Source organism: Pleuronectes platessa, chromosome 12 (genome assembly GCF_947347685.1).
Source record: "Pleuronectes platessa chromosome 12, fPlePla1.1, whole genome shotgun sequence".
Taxonomy (NCBI): domain Eukaryota; kingdom Metazoa; phylum Chordata; class Actinopteri; order Pleuronectiformes; family Pleuronectidae; genus Pleuronectes; species Pleuronectes platessa.
In genome coordinates, this window is record NC_070637.1 from 3,395,633 (window position 1) to 3,413,225 (window position 17,593).

General features: G+C 40.4%; 1 protein-coding gene across 1 annotated transcript; it reads right to left on the reverse strand.

Moving 5' to 3' along the window:
* Window positions 1-6,568: 6,568 nt before the first annotated feature.
* On the reverse strand, window positions 6,569-17,300 carry LOC128453464 (inactive pancreatic lipase-related protein 1). The gene is made up of 13 exons (XM_053436383.1): window positions 17,198-17,300; window positions 17,063-17,117; window positions 15,752-15,903; window positions 15,305-15,424; window positions 14,779-14,913; window positions 13,913-14,021; window positions 12,660-12,779; window positions 12,301-12,417; window positions 10,591-10,709; window positions 9,092-9,221; window positions 8,618-8,732; window positions 8,003-8,170; window positions 6,569-6,681 (listed from the first exon to the last, which is right to left on the reverse strand). Exons 2-13 carry the CDS (start codon window positions 17,115-17,117, stop codon window positions 6,612-6,614), a joined length of 1,410 nt encoding a protein of 469 aa, XP_053292358.1. The 5' UTR covers window positions 17,198-17,300; the 3' UTR covers window positions 6,569-6,611.
* Window positions 17,301-17,593: the final 293 nt, after the last annotated feature.

Here is a 17,593-nt window from a genome sequence, read left to right on the forward strand (position 1 = left end):
GCAACACTTTGAATAAAGTTTGTAACAAGCCAGCATCACTCAGACTCAGGTGTCTACAAGGCAGACCTATCCATCTTTTCAAACTGGCCTATTCAGGTTGACTGTTTTCCATTTGGCCAACCTACATAATGTTTTATTGACTTCACTTGATTGATATTTTTGATACATAGTTTTTTGTTCTGTTTTGATCTCTGTCTTGTAAGTTGACCTGGAGTGCTGTTAAAGCGCCTATATATAAAATAAAATGTATTATTATTATTATCATGTTGTTGTTGTTGTTAGTTCACTAACACACAAAGAATCCAGCCAAACAAGGCAGGCAAAGAACCCAGGAAATGTGTAGGAGTCGTATAAAAGCTGGGAGGCAGAGGCCTAGAGATCTTGTTACTCTGAAATGGATCTTAACTGTCTTTCTGAGGGATGTTTTAAAGAACATTCTGTTTTTGTTTGGAGAAGAGCTTTCTAGTGTTAGTTGTGAAGAAATCTCTAGGATGATAATGTGATTAGAATAGTGGGATTAGAATAAATCTGAGACATTCCACAAATATGTTTTGCAAGTGTGTGTTAAAAAGGTGTAAATGTTAAATGGTCAGTATTTAAATTGCGCTTTTGTGCTCCTTATGAGCACTAAAAGCGCTTAACAGTACAGCCTGTTGCCATTCACAAACACATTCATGCAGTGCATCTATGGACAGCACTTTTTCTATGAGGGGCCATTCGGGTTTCAGTGTCTTGCCCAAAGACACTTCGTTATGCAGATGGCAAGACTGGGATCAAACCGCTGACCTTCTGGTTAGAGGACGGCCGTTTCCCGCTATTTGTAACGCTTTGGTGACTGGAGAGAAACTGCCTCACATGTATTGAAGTGATGTTCCCGCAACACATACTTACATATGTTAGTGACCATCGACTATACTATACTTTTCACCATGCATTGTGGGAAACAAAGACTCCACCATATAGGGCATGAAATATGAACTCCAGAATAACTGTAAACAATAACAAAGAGTCATACTTGGACTTCATCCTCTGCTAAGGATGCCTTTACTCCACTACATCTTAGGAAACAAGATGTAGCAGCAATTTATGCTAAACATGAAATATACATTCCCTCTGGAGAAAAACCTCTTCTATCACTACTTGGTCATAAAAACAAACATACTTGAAAAAAATTCTACAAAATAAAACAGTGGTGATTCACACAGGGGGATATGAAACTAAACACAAGCACTTATTCAGTTACCAGAATACATTTACACAATGAGTGTATTATTCTCAAACAAGTGGTGGTAGAGAGCCACTCAACCCTTTACAGGGCAAGGTTGTTTTTAGTTTGGATGTGGTTTGTGTGTGTGTGTGTGTTTGTGCGTGTTGGGGGGGAGGGGCGGGGGGTTAGGGGAAGGGGACTGAAGAGACGGGTTGAGAAGGTGGGATAGGTATGGCAGATTTACCTCAAATAGCTTTAGTAGAGTAGTTGCTACGGCAATCTGGAGGGACCCACATTCCCCAAGTGGCCCTTCAGTGACTGGCTGTGCTGCCCTCCCACATACAGGCTCTCTTAGCGCTAATGGCAGGGTTCAGAGCTACATGACTAACCAATGAAATCATGGGATAGTAACAGAGAGCTCGACACACTCTGTGCTTGTTCAAGCTTCACTTGGTTGAAAACAGGCAGAATGTAAGTTCACGTGTTTGTTTGTTTGAATGGAATATTTATTTAACCCTCTCAAGCATTGAGGTGTAAAGGTCGGCCTGGACACTTGAACACACACCGCGGTAATGCGGCAAACAAATGTTTGTGCTCTCATCACGTGGCCATGACCCACGGTGACATCACCCATTGGTTTGTGAGCTGCCGTTTAGAAACCTTGAGTATGAAACTCCAGGACTTTCCTTTAAGCAACTAACATATTTCCACCAATTCTGTTACACAGAACTCTTTTAATAAATATAGATAAAATGACACATCACATGGGAAATAGACTGTATTCATAATAGCTCTTTTCTAGTCTTGATGAACAGTCAACGCTCTTTACAGTACAGATTCTGACCCATTCAGACCTTCACACATATTCATACAGTCTAACTATGTGCAGCACTTCATCACACTCTGCCGTCTCAGCCGTAAGGGCCAATTTGGTGTCATTATCCTGAACCTAGGACACTAAGGCACGCTGGCTGGCATCGAACTACCATCCCTCTGGTTAGGGGATGACCCGCTCTATCTCCTGAGTTCTAATCATGATCCAACAGCCTTGTTACAGTTTTTTTGCATTGAATTGCATGAACACTAAAATCAAAAGTATAACACAGTTATCAAACCTGACACTCAAGGAGCAAAACATGGCCCAGATCTGCACCACTATAAGCACAATGTCAGCTTCACACTTTTTGCAAAACAATACACACAGTGATCTGCAAAACACTAAACACACTTGTATACATTAAACACAGAAGGATATCAAGATGTCACTTCCTTGCAGTTCCTAAGCACTGCCTGTCAAATGACCACCCCTATGGGCCAATTGGTTAAACACAGCCATCAGGTATTCAAACACATGATTGCTTAATTGTAGACACACCAATCACGTTTAAGCACTTTAAAAATGCAGCAGCTGAGTTCACCTGTTTTCAACCAAAATGGAGCTTGTGCTCAAAAAAGAAGAAGAGTGAGGGTGAGAGGGGGAATCCACGGAGGAGGAGAAGGCTGCGGCTGCGGCATTAGTAATGATGTGTGTGATGTTGCATACTGCACAAATAACTTTCATAATGTAAATGTACTGTATTCCAGACCTATGCTGAACTACACAATCTTGTCTTTCACTGTATTTCTGAGAGTTTTACAGATGGATGCTGAGGAAATCGCATGAATTCATATACATAGATGTGGCAGGATTCATGGGACAAAATCAAAAAGGAGAGGCAGAAATATCATTGGCCACGGGGCTATAATCCATGTCCCAGGGCAACGTGGGGGTAACATCACCTTTTGCCCTGCCACTACACAGAATGTGGTCCTCCTCTGTCACGCCAATATGATCCCTTACAACACAACTCACATTCGCAAATGTTTGGACCGATTACACAACATCGTCACAGCAGTAAACCACAGGCACCAGATGCAATACATTGTCATCTGGGATAATGAGTCATTCCACTGCTCTGCTCTGGTCCAGAACTGGTTTCAACACCTTCCACAGTTTACAGAACCATACCTTCCACCATACTCTCCGTCTCTAAACCCAATCAAAGAGTTTTTCTCGGCATGGTGATGCAGGGTTTACGATCTCCAGCCCCAGGCTCAGGTACCCCTCATTGAAACCTGTACTGGATACAGAATGTTCTGCTAGTCTGATATTTGTCGAGCTTACAGTGTTATGCACACTCCTGTAGTAGCATGAAAACTGGAACATGTTTTGTTGTGATTCTCCATGATGACATATTGACTGATTTGGGGATATGGAGAGAAATAAATTCAATTTTCATGGGACTGCAGCATTGGTCTTGTGTAGTGTTTGGTGAATTTATTGTATATTTGCACTTTCTCAGAGTACTTCACTTATAGAACTCCAATCACTGAGAACTGGAATTGCTAAATGTGTTTAAGGTTAGCAACAGCAGTGTGTAACTGGCTCAAACAGAATTAAGTCATATGAAGCGTGTGTGTTTCATATGGCAAAAATATATGGTTTTGATAAATAAGTGTATAGTTTTTACAAGAGTGTTTAGTTTTGCAAAGGATCTGAGGTGTTCTGCTGATTGGGTGTGTCGTTGTGCTGATTGTGTTTAGTGTTTGAAACACCGGGCCCTGTTTTGAAAATCGTGCTTAAGCAATCGAAAATACTGTAACAAGCTCCCAGAGACCTGCAAGTCTGCTGCTCATCTTAATTCTTTTAGATATATGCTGAAGACTTTCCTGTTTGCCACTGCCTTTTATTCAATCATATAACTACTAATTTTGTACTTTTATTTTCACTCTTTTATTTGAATCATTTATCTTATTTATTCTGTATTTGATTCTTTAATTTTTTTTCCAAGGCTTCTTTTTTGTATTGTCTCATGTTGCTTTTACAATTTGTCCTATTGCCTTGTATATTTTACGTAGAGCACTTTGAATTGCCTTGTTGTTGAAATGCGCTACACAGATAAACTTAAAGGATAAAGCTAAATGTTGTCTAAATGACATTAATTTCTTGCTTTTGCTCCAACTTTTAAACAATATACACGTTAATTCTTTACCTCTCTGTTCATTACAGCATACAATAGGCATACCTCACGGCCAGGGGTTAAGTTTGTTGTGCAAGCATTCCCCAGGGGAGCTATTTTTCTCTTGCCACCTACATGTATACCTCACTAATTCATGACCTGTCTGCAGATGCTTTGTTAGAAACAATGCCACCCCCAAAGCTACTTGCTCGAAGATCTGAAAAAGAGGCGCTGTCATTTGCAAAATTTCCTCTGACAAACTCACATAATTACAGGAATTAGCCTGCTATTTTGTCATTAGCCTTCACTTTCAATGAGCCAATAATGAAAAGAGAAACGAGTCAGAGACAAAGACAGACGTCTTTAGAGGATTTCAAGACACTTTCTCCCCCCACCTCTTAGCCCACACATTCAATTTCCTGTTTTATTAATATTATTAATGTAGTCAAGCTTGTTTTTTCCCCCTTCTGATTGGTATTGTGTGAGCTCTGATGGCTCAGCTCAAGGGAAGAGTGATTTCAAATGCACTTTGTTAGCGCCATGATGAAAATGGCAGCTCGCCTTTTTAAAGCTGTGTATTTACAAGCGTGATTACAGGGTGTGTGTTCAAATAAATGAAGCCAAACAATGACGCACAATCAGGACTTCATAAGCCAACGAAAGGCCAGGGACAGATTAATGAGAGCTTTGCAGACACACACAGTCACACACACATACGCACATGTAGCAGCCTCTTGGAATTACAGATATATGTGACACGTTTGACAAGATTTCGTCCGGGACCATTCCGTATCCAAATGAGCATGAGAAAGCAGCGAGCTCACCATGTAATTTACTGTTGATTTGTGTTTGCACAGAGGAAGCCTGATGTCTCTCAACATTAATGTGGGTAACATTTATCCTCTCTCCTGCTCCTGACAGTAAGGAACGGTCGGCTTTGAACAGCCAGACAGGAGCAGTTGTCTTCACAAACGTGCGAAGTATCCCTTGCATTCGTTTCGCCCTTTAAAGTGTGGGGTTAATAACTTTGTATTTAGGTTTTATGTACATTTATGTGAATTCCCTTATGGTGTAACGACTGATAATTAATGAATAAAGATTGTAGTATTGCAGGTAAAGAGTTTTGTAGGGCTCCTTCTCACACTACGCTAACTTGAGTGAGTACAATTATTATTTTCGGGTTCAAAGCTGCATTATCCACCTTTCTTCAATCAGAAAAACTGATAGAGTCACAGATAATATTACACATTATGTGTTTGTCAGGATACTCCAGGCTCCTGAAGCCACGTCAATAAACATATGAAACCGTGATACTTTCACCTAAGAAATTTAACATTGAATTACCTTTCCTGACCTAGAAAAGCTTATTTGTGCTTATTCCTTCTTCTTTCATGCCTGCACTACTGCAATGCTCTATTCACATGAACCAGTCAATCCTCAGGGTCTGAGCTTCAGCTGATTCAGAACGCTGCACTTGCTGCTTCTTGCTACCCTCAACTGGCTGCACGTTAGGTTCAAGATCGATTTTAAGTTCTTTTAAATGGGACATATTATGAAAAATTCCACTTTTGTAGTGCTTCTACACGTTAATTTGGCTATACCGTTTTTACCGTCCCAAAAACTCTGGAAAAAAACGAGTCCTGCGATTTGTTGTAGTTCCTCTATGTCAGAAACGATACGTTAGAGTGTGTCGAATGGGATTATGACCCGAATTGACGTCACAGTAGTCTCGCTACATGGCCCCAAGGAACCATATCAACTGTGGTAAAATGGGCATAATATGTTACCTTTAACTTTTAAAGATATTACAGAGCTACAAACTCTCCATGCACTAAGTTGTAAAAACTTTAACTAACACTTTTTCTACTAGTTCCTAAATCAAGGCTGGTAACCAGGGGTGACCAGGCTTTTGCCATTAAGGTCCAAAGGCTCTGGATTTCAGAGGAGATTTGACTCTTCAGCACTTCACCTGTTTTCACATCATCGCTTAAAACATATTTGTAGGAAAGACCTTAAAAACCTGATTTTAAACTGTTTTTATATAAAATTATATTTGCTCTTTGTTAGATTATAAAATTATAATCTACTGCATTTTTTCAAATATTTCCTGCTTGCCTGAGTCTCCTATGATTCTAAACAGAGTATTTTGCTGATTGGAACTGTTGATTCAACAAAACAAGACTGTTGAAGATATTATTTTTGTATCTTTGGAAACAAATTAATAATTTATGAAATATTTCCTCCTTAATCTGAGTGTGAAAGGTCATCTTTTAGGATGTATGACCTCTTTAGTGGTCTCTACAAAGTGGCTGATAAGGTTTGATAGATGCCCTTTTATAACATCAATAATTAGAAACAAATGTGTGAGAATTCAAAATCTTTATTGAAAGACTTTCTGATTGTCTTTAACGTCGACATGGAAGCACAGACTGGACTTCGTTCTCCGCCACGTTATGTGTTCCACAGAAGGCGACTCTGTGAAGGAGGTAGAGGAGATTAAAGACTGAGTGAGACATTCCAGAAGATGATCCTGATTAATAAATTGTTTTTTTTTTGTTAGCACTGAAGAATATCAGTACAAAAAAAAATCCCAAAACAACAATTCATTCTGTAGTTGTGTCAGGAGCAACTAAATCTAGTTCTGATCACTAGCTTCTATTTCTGTTGTAGAAAAAGTTTGACAAAACATATAATATATCACATAATCTACTTTAGCAGCTCCCGGAACCCCTCACCACTAGATGGCACAAGTCCAATGCTGCCATCAAGTGGCTGAAGTTAGTCCATGCACTGTGGTAAAATGCTCTGTTCATCAGTCCTTATGAACATTGACTTTGTCTTTCAACCCAGATGGTTTGTCTGGGTCCTGGACCTCGTACGGGTCCCATTTAGATTTCCAAACAAAAGATGTTTATATTTGCTGACACGTATAGGACACATTTATACACAACATGTGAAACAAATATTACCCTATTTGATGCACCACAAATTCTTTAGTCACCAGTGAATCTGCTCACAAACTAAATGAAGGGTTCACACTTCAGTTTTTTCCACATATTTCGATTTCGTTGTCAGGAGAAAAAAGAGAAATATGTTTAAAGGGGTGATTGTTTATTTTCCAGACCAGACAAAGTTTATTTGTCAGAACTCATGCAATGATAAGCCCCATTCTGTGATTCTTCTTGTAACCACTAGGAGGTGAATAACAAACATCAGCATGAACAACAAGAGACGAAGGAAATGAGGCTCAAATAAAACCCAAACTGGGAAGATAGAGGACAGAGACATTCGCACTGGTAAATTAACACCTGTCACTATAATTAATAATAAATAAATATAAATAATGGTAAAACATTCTACTAATTCTATAATTTGTTTACCTCAATGTTAAATGTTACTCAAGGCTGAACAGTAATATGTGGTATTTTAAATTGAGCTTTTTAAAATTGTTTCTTGGTTTGTTTTCTGATGCTAGATTAAAGATCCTGAAGTTTCAATGCTCTCAGTGACCAGGGTGTGTTGTTCTTTGTGAACTCATAATCAGTTTGAATCAGTTAGAATCATCCTGGATGTAACTAATAATCCCCTGTAGTCATTATGAAACACCCACACATCATGATAAAAGTTCATAGTTAAGTTTTGGTTCAAATACTTATCATGGTGAAGCAGCTGCAGTGATATTACTCAGACTGAATGTATTGTCTTTGTCTTCTCTATTTGAGCTGGCTGAAGATTAAAATGATAGTTATCGATTTGCCACCTGGCCGTCATCCTCAGAGAGAAAAAACAAACTTACATCTTCATGTCCTTTCCACTCTGCAGCTCCACTTTAGATGCTCCGTACTTGGGGTTCAAGGGGTTGATGATGTGGTTGTTCCATCTAAACTTCACCTCTGTCACTTCTCCCAGAGCCACCTCAGCGTCCAGCAGCAGCTCGTAGGTCTGCCCAGAAACCATTGACCCCCTGGACAAACATCACAGATCCCACTGAAATGAAATGCTCAACCACACAACTTATAAAACGACCGTTCAGCTTCACTTTGACATTGCAATCTGAGCTCCAGCCAAGGCAGTGGCAAGGGGTAATTCAACCAGCTTTACAATATTCTTGTTTTGCTGCAGTTCTTCTCACTGGAGTTTAATGTAGTTTTTCTTTAAGGCCTGAGGGTTGGCAACCTCAAGATGGCACAGACATGACAGGAGTTGGAAGGAGCAGCTGATGGACAAAGGGCTCTACATAAAACAGAATAATGTAAAACAAAATTGGATTTGACTCTTACATTCTTTGAGCCCATATGGAAAAGTAAATATCCAATCCCACAACTTGTATTGCAGCCTTTCTAAGCATCCTAAACGAAGGACTCAAATGTCCCCTCAGTGCGTTCCACAGACCGATACATAATGTTCTTACACATGGAGCTTGTGCTCCTCGGTGCTGTCGCTGTCTCCGGTGAGTGCCACATACATGTAGCCTGGGTTGGACCAGCTGGGTCCATCGAGGGTTACTGTCACTCTGTAGCTGTAACCTAGAAGTGGAAAGAAATAGTAGAAAATCGTTTTTATTTCACCAAGGCTCTGGCAAAGTGTCATCATAGCTTGTTATTTGCATACATTTCCATGGGTGGAGATGATTGAAAAACACAGGGAGAAAAGCTGACTGTTACCTACATGCTGTTGTTTCAGATTATGCAACCTATATGCACTGTATTTTCTGATCTGATCTGTTGGGTTTCTCTATACTTTTGACAGGGGTCGCCCTTACTATGTAAACTGCCTTGAGATGATGTATATTGTGATTTGAAACGATACAAATAAAATTGAAATGAATATCAAAATGAAAAGTTTCAATGTGAGAGTGAATGTGTTGTGAGGGCAGGATACTTACGACCAAAGGGCTGTGAACCACCAGTGTTGAGGAAGTAGTTTGTCTTTGAAACACCATCAGTCACAGTGAACCTGTCAGCGTCGTGGCCCATCAGAGGACATTTACCGTCTCCACATGGGAAACACTTTCCCTGTGGAGACATGGTGATGTGTGAACACTGAGCTCATCATGTGATGGAGTGCGAGAGTCCTCGCCTGTCAATAAAGAGTCAGGGGAAAGTAACAACCCTGGGGCACTTTTCCTCGTAGACCTTGTTGCAGATTGCCACTTTAAAAATATGAAGGTGGAGAGTGATAGTGGTTGTGTAGTAAGTTACGGCGTGGGAGCATGGCAACTTTTTGGCTGTCAGCTATGGCCGCAGGAATAACACCAGAGAGCGTTTACGAGGTGAGCGGCAAGGAGGTGCTGTCATCTCTCAACAAGAGCATAGTCCTATGAGGTCATGCCTGGCGCTCCCCGGGCCTCCTTTGATCGGGACATGTGTCCAAAGCAGGGATAAACTGTCATTAACACCAACAGCTGCAGATACAATCCCTCCCCACGGAACACATGAGGGAAGCCCATTCACGTCCGCCTCAACTCAAATGCAGTGTTGCCGAACTGGCTTCTAAAACCAGAGAAATGGTTCACAGCCATATCAGTGTCATATAGCAGCAACAGGTGGCATCCCCATACTCATGCTGGGATGTTGGAGATATTCTCCAGCACTTCTCTTGTCTGAGTCAATCTGATAGCTCCGTGTCACTTTTTACAGTGAATTAAACGGGATGCCTCCCAGACCCCACGTCAGTGGACCCCACCACCCATTGGGACCAAGAGCATCGAACATTTTTGTGCAGCTGACTTTTGTTACCAGAGTCCAAAAGGGAAATTATCATCTTAGCTGTGCTGCATCATCTAATTCTATGTAACGTGTTCTGTTGAGCTGATGTAGTCATCTCTCATCGACCGATCCATTTAGCAAGCTGGCACATTACCATAGACTGTATAGATGGAGGTCATGACCGCTCTCCAAGAGTGAGGCCGAAGTATCTCAATCGCCGTCTAGTGGCCAGCTGAAGTATAGCTCATAAATCCTGCCTCCTCCATGTTAATAAATAGGACATTGAATAAACTAAAGAAACTAAATTCTTAATACACTCAATTGCAATTTTTTTCCAGAAAGTTTGGCTTTATTTACTTATTTGATGCTATAAACACCGTGATTGACAACTGAGGGCTGACTCGTAATTGGTTGAGTGTGTGTACTGGAGGGACCCCCACATCTTTATATACAGTCTCTCTATGTTATCTGTTAGCTTGCCAGCCAGAGTAACTCTTCAGTGCTCACAATAATTCCAGCGCTGCCTATTCACAATGATATGCAAATATATCATTTAGCATTTAGAAATGTCTAAATTCCCTGAAAAAGACGGAACATAATCCAAACATTTCTTTCTGTATTTCAATCAGCACCAGAAGGTATCATCACGTGGTGCTGTAGAACCTTGAAGACTTACTTCTGCAAAACTGTCCTTATTGGGGCAGGGGTAACCCAAAAAGCCCTGGGGTTTAACCATGCTCTCAGTGTAGTACTGGTAGGCCCGGACGTGGTTACAGCCGTCAAACTTCTTCGTACCTGGCAAAGGTTGGATCAGGTGATGACAGGGGAGAGGACAAGAAGTGAGAGGGATGTGGTGTTAAAAGAGGTAAGGAGGAATAAGAGAAGAGACCTGATTGCTTATTATAGTCCTGATTCTCAGATGGCTAAATACAAACTTATGACCTTCTGAGTAAAGCCAGTGAGAAGCTGTCAACTGAAGGGGAGGATTGCGCTGATCAGCCGCAACATTATAAACAGTTCCCAGTTTGAATGTTTTCTCACGTATAATGTGATGTTTTAATGTTGTTTATGCACCGACATTCTGGCTCTAATAATGTGGCTGAGTGATCAGAGTATCGCTTTGCTGTGATTTAGACGAGAATCACAGAAAAAACAGGATTAGATTCCAGCGTTCATGAGTCAGACTCAGCACCAGTGAAACAATAAGGAGAATGTTCAGAGTAAGAATGTGAGACAGAGAGACAGAGGAGCGCTGCTGGTTGGAGACAGACATAGAGAGAGGTCATGGCTTCTGTTGTTTTCTCTTCCAGTGCAGGGCAAACACCAGGCGCTCCGAGAACTCCAGCTATGCAGCCCTGGCTCCCACTCTCCCTCTCTTATCTGTAGGATCAAAAGTGGCATATTCAGCTGTGCCAACACCCCCCACCCCCCACCCCGGACCCAGGCATGGCACCAATGCTGCCACTTGAGCCTCGCTACTCAGCAGCACATTTCAAAAGAAAGCCGTCGTCATTCATTTTAGAAAATATTTGCTCAGATGGGACCAGCAGGAATAACCCTGCCTGCGGTTTCTTTACGATTTTTCCGTTGGGACAGCTCCAATATTCCACAGGGGGGCTCCGCATTGTAAGTTGCGTGGTTGAGAAAATAAGGATGCATGACTCATTGTGTTATGTATAGGAGGAGCGGTTGTGATGGAGCCTGTTGTCTTGAGTGTGTAGAGCACATGCAAGCAGTGTCACATGGGATGACACCATTATGAGCCCTGTTTCTACTCTCTAAGAAAAACTGTGAGTTAACAACCGTAGCTGATTGAGACCAATCAGAACACATATTGAGACATTTTATGGCGATTGACTGCTTCTTTAATCTTTTTTATTTATGCTCAGTCTTGCTGCCCAATGAGGCTTGCTAATCAATTTGTAGCAGTGACTCACAGTCCGAGGTGGTATTCCAGATGGACAAAATAACGCAGTTCTAATTACCACCATGAGAGGACACCATTGCCTTTGGATACCCTTGTGAGACAAGGGCTATGAGGAGAACAGCAAAGAGAGAGACTCATGGACGTACCTTCATCCTACAGGATAAAAACATTCCACCTCTTCCAAAAGCAGTGCCAATGAATATACTCAAGTCATCAATTACTACTGTTCTGTATAAATAAGAGACAGACTGTGTGATGTGATAAAAATAGAGATGCGCTCACCTGCAGTTTTCAGCTCAGATTCTTTTCAAAATGATCTTAAATGGTCATAAATGTAATACTTGACAGAGTTGACAGAGAGGGAAGTTGTATAAAAAGTAGCAAAAAAATCATCAACATATATGGACTGATTGTCACTTTTTCAAATAAAATGAGGTTATGTGTCTTAAATCCTCTCACCTTCCCAGATAGCATCCAGATCAGTGGGTTTGCCTCTGTTGGCGGAGCAGCCGGGCATCAGTTCACCTCCATTGGGATAAAAGTCAATGTGGCCAACAGCCTGTGACATCCCCAGACCTGAGAGGAGGGCAACACTAATTTCATTTTTCATATTTGACAAAAGAAGTTGATCACACTTTATTTCCCTTATTTTTGTGCTTATTAGTGGGCTTACCATAAATGTTAAGAGCACAGAATATATATATTTGACACGTTTCACATTAACTACATTCACATTCTGTACCCACTGCACTACTAATCTGTACTGAAGTGTTTCAAAGTACAGTGAGGACACCATTGTGATCAGTGGTGATATGTACCAAGTTTGGATTTGAAAGGAAGACCATCGGTGTGAATGACATCCACAAAGGCAGCATCACTGGTGTCCAGACGTACAGACGCATCAGTGTCCTGGAAGTATGGTTCAGTTGGATCCAGTCCTACGCAGACAAAGAGTGGTATTGAATTACTGAAAGATCAGACGAAGGCTCTGCGGCTAAAGTTATACCAGCTCAGCTGTCTCAGCAACCAAATTCACAAGATGGACTGCAACAAAGACCAGCATTGTCTCCCCAAGTTAAGATGACATTAAGATTCACCTGTTCGCAAAATACCAAAACCAAAACCCTGGTGTCGGACAAGGATAATTCTTTGCTCTATAAAATGTGAGAATTTAAAATGAGAAAAATCCGAGCTGCCCTCTAACCAGAAAATAACATGAAAAGCTGCATTGCTGAAAGTGAGATGGGATTTGCACTATTAACACGCTGTTATAATACTGTAGCGTTTCATAAACAGTTTAATTATGCTTTTAATAAGACATAACAAGCCACTGATGTTGAGAATTGGTTCCTCCTGTCTCTTTAAGCTCATTCAATGTATGGCCCTGCGGGTATTATAATTATATTTGTTGGTGATGCAATATCAAATTATTAGCAGTTTAAAACATTTTTTGTCATACATAGACATTTGATCCTATAAACACATAGTTGTTTTTGTTTTACCAATATGCTAGGCCAGTGTCAGTCAGTACCACAGTGTAAACCCCCCAAAGCCCCTACATTCAATTTATCTGCACAAAATTGCACAAACGCATAAATATCTGTCCTCTTATTATGGCAGATTTGTTTACATCAGGATCCATGAAGGATTCCCTGGGAAATCTGTGAAAATTAGAAACAAGGTCGTATCTCGCAATGTTAGAGAAAACTGTTTCAGATCTGCATCAAAATTACATTTACTTTAATCTTGGCCCCTAATATTAAACATTAGTTAAAACCCAGCTTCACAAAATGTTATAATAATAATAACACAACAGATTTTTCTCACATGTCTGAAAGTTGTCCCAAAAATGTACAACAGCAATCTTGTTTTACAGCAGCTGCACTGCTCACACTACATCTTCTGTACACATTATAATTTCCCACATACTTATATGTGGAATAGAACTCGCTCCTCCTATGGATGTGTAGAGCTCATTCCAAGGTAATGCAAACACAGCAGCTCTGCTGATAGCTCCCCCTCCAACCAGCTAACAGATTATTTTCTAGTGTGGCTGCTCCAGGACATATACCTGTGATGCGTGCAAGGCCAGTGATCCGGCTCCCAGCGTCCCCTGCAGCGTGAGCCCCGAGGCTGTGTCCGATGATGTGGAATTTATCAGCCTTCTGCTTGTAGTTGACCTGTGTGATGCAACATGAATATTAAATACCATTCATCCAACATACATTATGCACTACTGTGTGTATTAGAATATCCTCTCTGCTCCCAATCGTATTTGTCTGGGCCCTTTCCACCCTGTCTGTTGAGTGAGTTCCACTTTATTTTTGGCTATAGATTTGTTGTCATATACTCGTTAACATGAACTAAGGCCTAAAGCATGAAAGACCTGTAGCTGAGGTCAGAGAGGATTTTTTTGTGTTTTCCTCCTGCAGAGTTGGATGCAGACTGGATGTCAGCTCAGTCCTGTAGCTGTGTCACGAGTTTTACGGTCGGGAGAGGAGCAGTTGCTGGACCAGGACGTGGTGCTGAGAGTCAGGATGCTCTACACCTGTGAAAGAGCTGCTCTCTAACCGCTTTCATGACCACACTTGTGCAGATTGACCAGGTCATATGTGGATCTCCAAGAATCTGAATCATCTGAACCTCTCTACAGCCTCAGAGACCTGCAGCCTCTTGCAGCCCACACTCAGCTAACCCTAACCCTAAGAGGCCAGGGAGCGGGAGCAGGGTAATGGATCTCTTCGTGGCCATGCAGTTGTGGGTGAACAGGGAGAACAACATGGGGCTGATCACTTATTCCTTGGAGAGCCCTAAATTATTTGGAACTGGTGATCTGACCCAGTTTCACACACAAAAAAACAAACATCTACATCTAATGATCCTTCACTTTTGACCATCCTCTGTTTCCTGCACGTGTTGTACTATGGGTTACATTACCATGAGGAACTTGATCATGGAGGCCACCTGGGCAGCCACCACCCTGGCGTTATTGGCAGCCTGGGCGTATTTAGTCTTCACACCTGTTGTCCACTCCACAGCAACACAGTTCACACTCTCCCACTTCACCATATCCTGCACAGAGCAAAAGGTAGTTGACAAAGATCAGATGAATATTAGGTTATAAGTTTCACAAATAACGTTTTGTACTTATAATCCCTATTATTAAATACTTATACATAGAGTACATTTGAAAAAAAACTAAAAAAACAAAAACAATAAATAACCAAAGAGCAAAAACAACCCCTGATAGAAGTGTTCAGAATAATAACATGTTCACAGTTATTCAGAAATTAATTCAGTGGCTTTATCATATGCACTTTTATGCACTCAAGTCACTGATGCACACATTTGTGTGTTCATCTACTGAAGCCAACATCAATGTTGAGGTTAAATGATGCTCTTACAAAAATTATAGATTAGTGTTTCTTCAAAGAACATCCCATAAGGAATGTTTCCTTCATACCTTACACGTTGCCTGTGGCCAGTTCTCATCTTCTGCTGTCAAATAGCCAGGAATGATGAATCGAGTCTTTCTCACTCCGTTGTAGTTTGAGGCATGGATGGTTTTGTCTTGCCGGATCTCCTGATGATTGCAATAAGAAAGCAGTGATGAATACACTCAGATATAGATTCACATTCATTACATCACAGGTCCACCTCAAAACATTGCTCACATGTACATTGATACATTATAATTAAGTAATTAGGGGCAAGATAAAAGTATTGTTTTGATCAACATTTTTTATAACTGATGGTAACATGAGGCTTCAGCCTTCAGGGCTGGAAAAATAAACTAGATATTCAAAGTTGGGCTCTTCTTTTTAACAAAAAAGGGGTTTCATTAAAAGTGAAATCAGCAAAGTGAAAATCTGAATTAATAAATGAGTTCATAATAAACCATCCTTCTTACCTGGAAGTAACGGTTCTTCTGGGTGAAGAGCAGGAAGCGGGTGCCGATCTGTTCCGGGTTCCAGGGCAGGATGGAAGCTGGTCTCTCGGCAGTGCCCCCCCAGGGAGGCAGGTCAGCAAAGCAGCCCAGCTCATCAAAACATATCTCTGCTGCTGTGAACACATGACCAGGAGCACATCATGTACAGTTTGGATGTATACATATGAATATATACATACAGTACAATGAAAGACCTTTAAGAAGGAAATGACAGCTGAACCTTAAATAATCGTTGCATTCAGTGTATCTTGGTGATTGAAGACTGTAAATCCAGAGAAACCTGTTATCTACTTAATTTGTCCAAATCTGAAGATTTATTGGATTATTGATTTAGGGACCCGGTGAGAACAAAAGCTTTGGTCAAGACAAGAATCTTATTTAACATATCATTATACTTTCATTCAATAATTTATATATATATTTTTTATCTTTCTTGGGTAGAAATGTTCATGAAAAAGCGTTTTGGAAAGGACTTAAGATGATTTGTCCTGCCAAGGAAACAATTATCTCCATTTTATTTGATTCAAGTTTTCTGCAAAAGCAAGTTTTGTCTACAAATTAATTAAAACAAATCAGATCATGAAATGAAATGAAAGTTAGATTTATTCCAGGTTAATATTAGATACATTTTCCTGTTTTGGTTATCTATAATTTACATGCACAGACTGTTTTTATATTTAGGATCTGACTTTTTGATGAAAAATGGGAAAGGTCAAATCACAAATATGACATTTACATGGAGCATGTTAGACCATGTCATTAATATCTCTGCTTACACAATTATATCATCCACATCTGTCTTCTTTGGGTGGATTCGCTAAGTAATAATTAATTAATGTTGCTATCAGAGGACTCCAGCAAGTTTTGATAATAACTGCTAGTCAAACTAGTAATCAAACAATTACTTCATCTAAAAGCCGCCCCACCCCCTGAAAAAGGGTTGATTATTGTCCAGAAACATTATCTGACTCAAGAAGCAGCCTGATTAGCGGCCAGTTATTGCAAACTCCTGTGAATAACACCAGATGTCTCACGGTTTAAAAAAAAAGTCTCAATATTCCACTTTGTATATTCAATGTAAAGCTAGAGCAGGCTGTTATTATTAGGGTGGAATAATCTGATTAAAGGGAAAACAAAAACAGAAATCTTCCTGTTTAAAGCTTTCAAATGCAGAAAATCCCTAGAGGAGCCTGAAATCAACAATGAAACTTTAAATATATTGCTCAATTAGTTTGTTGCTTGAAAAAAACTGACTGGAGGATTTAAACTTACCATATGATGCTCCAACGAGGAAGCAAAACAGACTTAAACCCCACATCTGTAACATCTGTTGGACAAGTTCAACAAAAAGTCTTTGTTGAAGAGAAATGAAAGCAATAAATTAACGTAAACATGGCGTGTACTTACCTTCAGGCAGGCAAAGAAGGTTGTGATCCTTCACTGCTTGAAATACCAGATGCTTTTATGGCCATGTAGGTGTGGGAAAGCCACAGCTGACTGACAAGGCAGGTCAGAACCAGGTAACTTATCTAAAAAGTGTGCTTCATCTTACAAGCTCCTATCAGGGACATTATTCAGAATTACCAGTATACACACGTGAAACCACACTCACTTACACAATATACTTACAACCCTATACACAGGAAAGAGACAGATTCACACATATTAATTAAACAACCATATGCTTACATACACAACTGAAAAGCTGTCATCGTGAGAACAACTGAAAAGCTACACACACTGGTAGAATCGAATCATATACATTATTTAAATGCTGCCTTAAAATATTGTGAGGAGGATTTC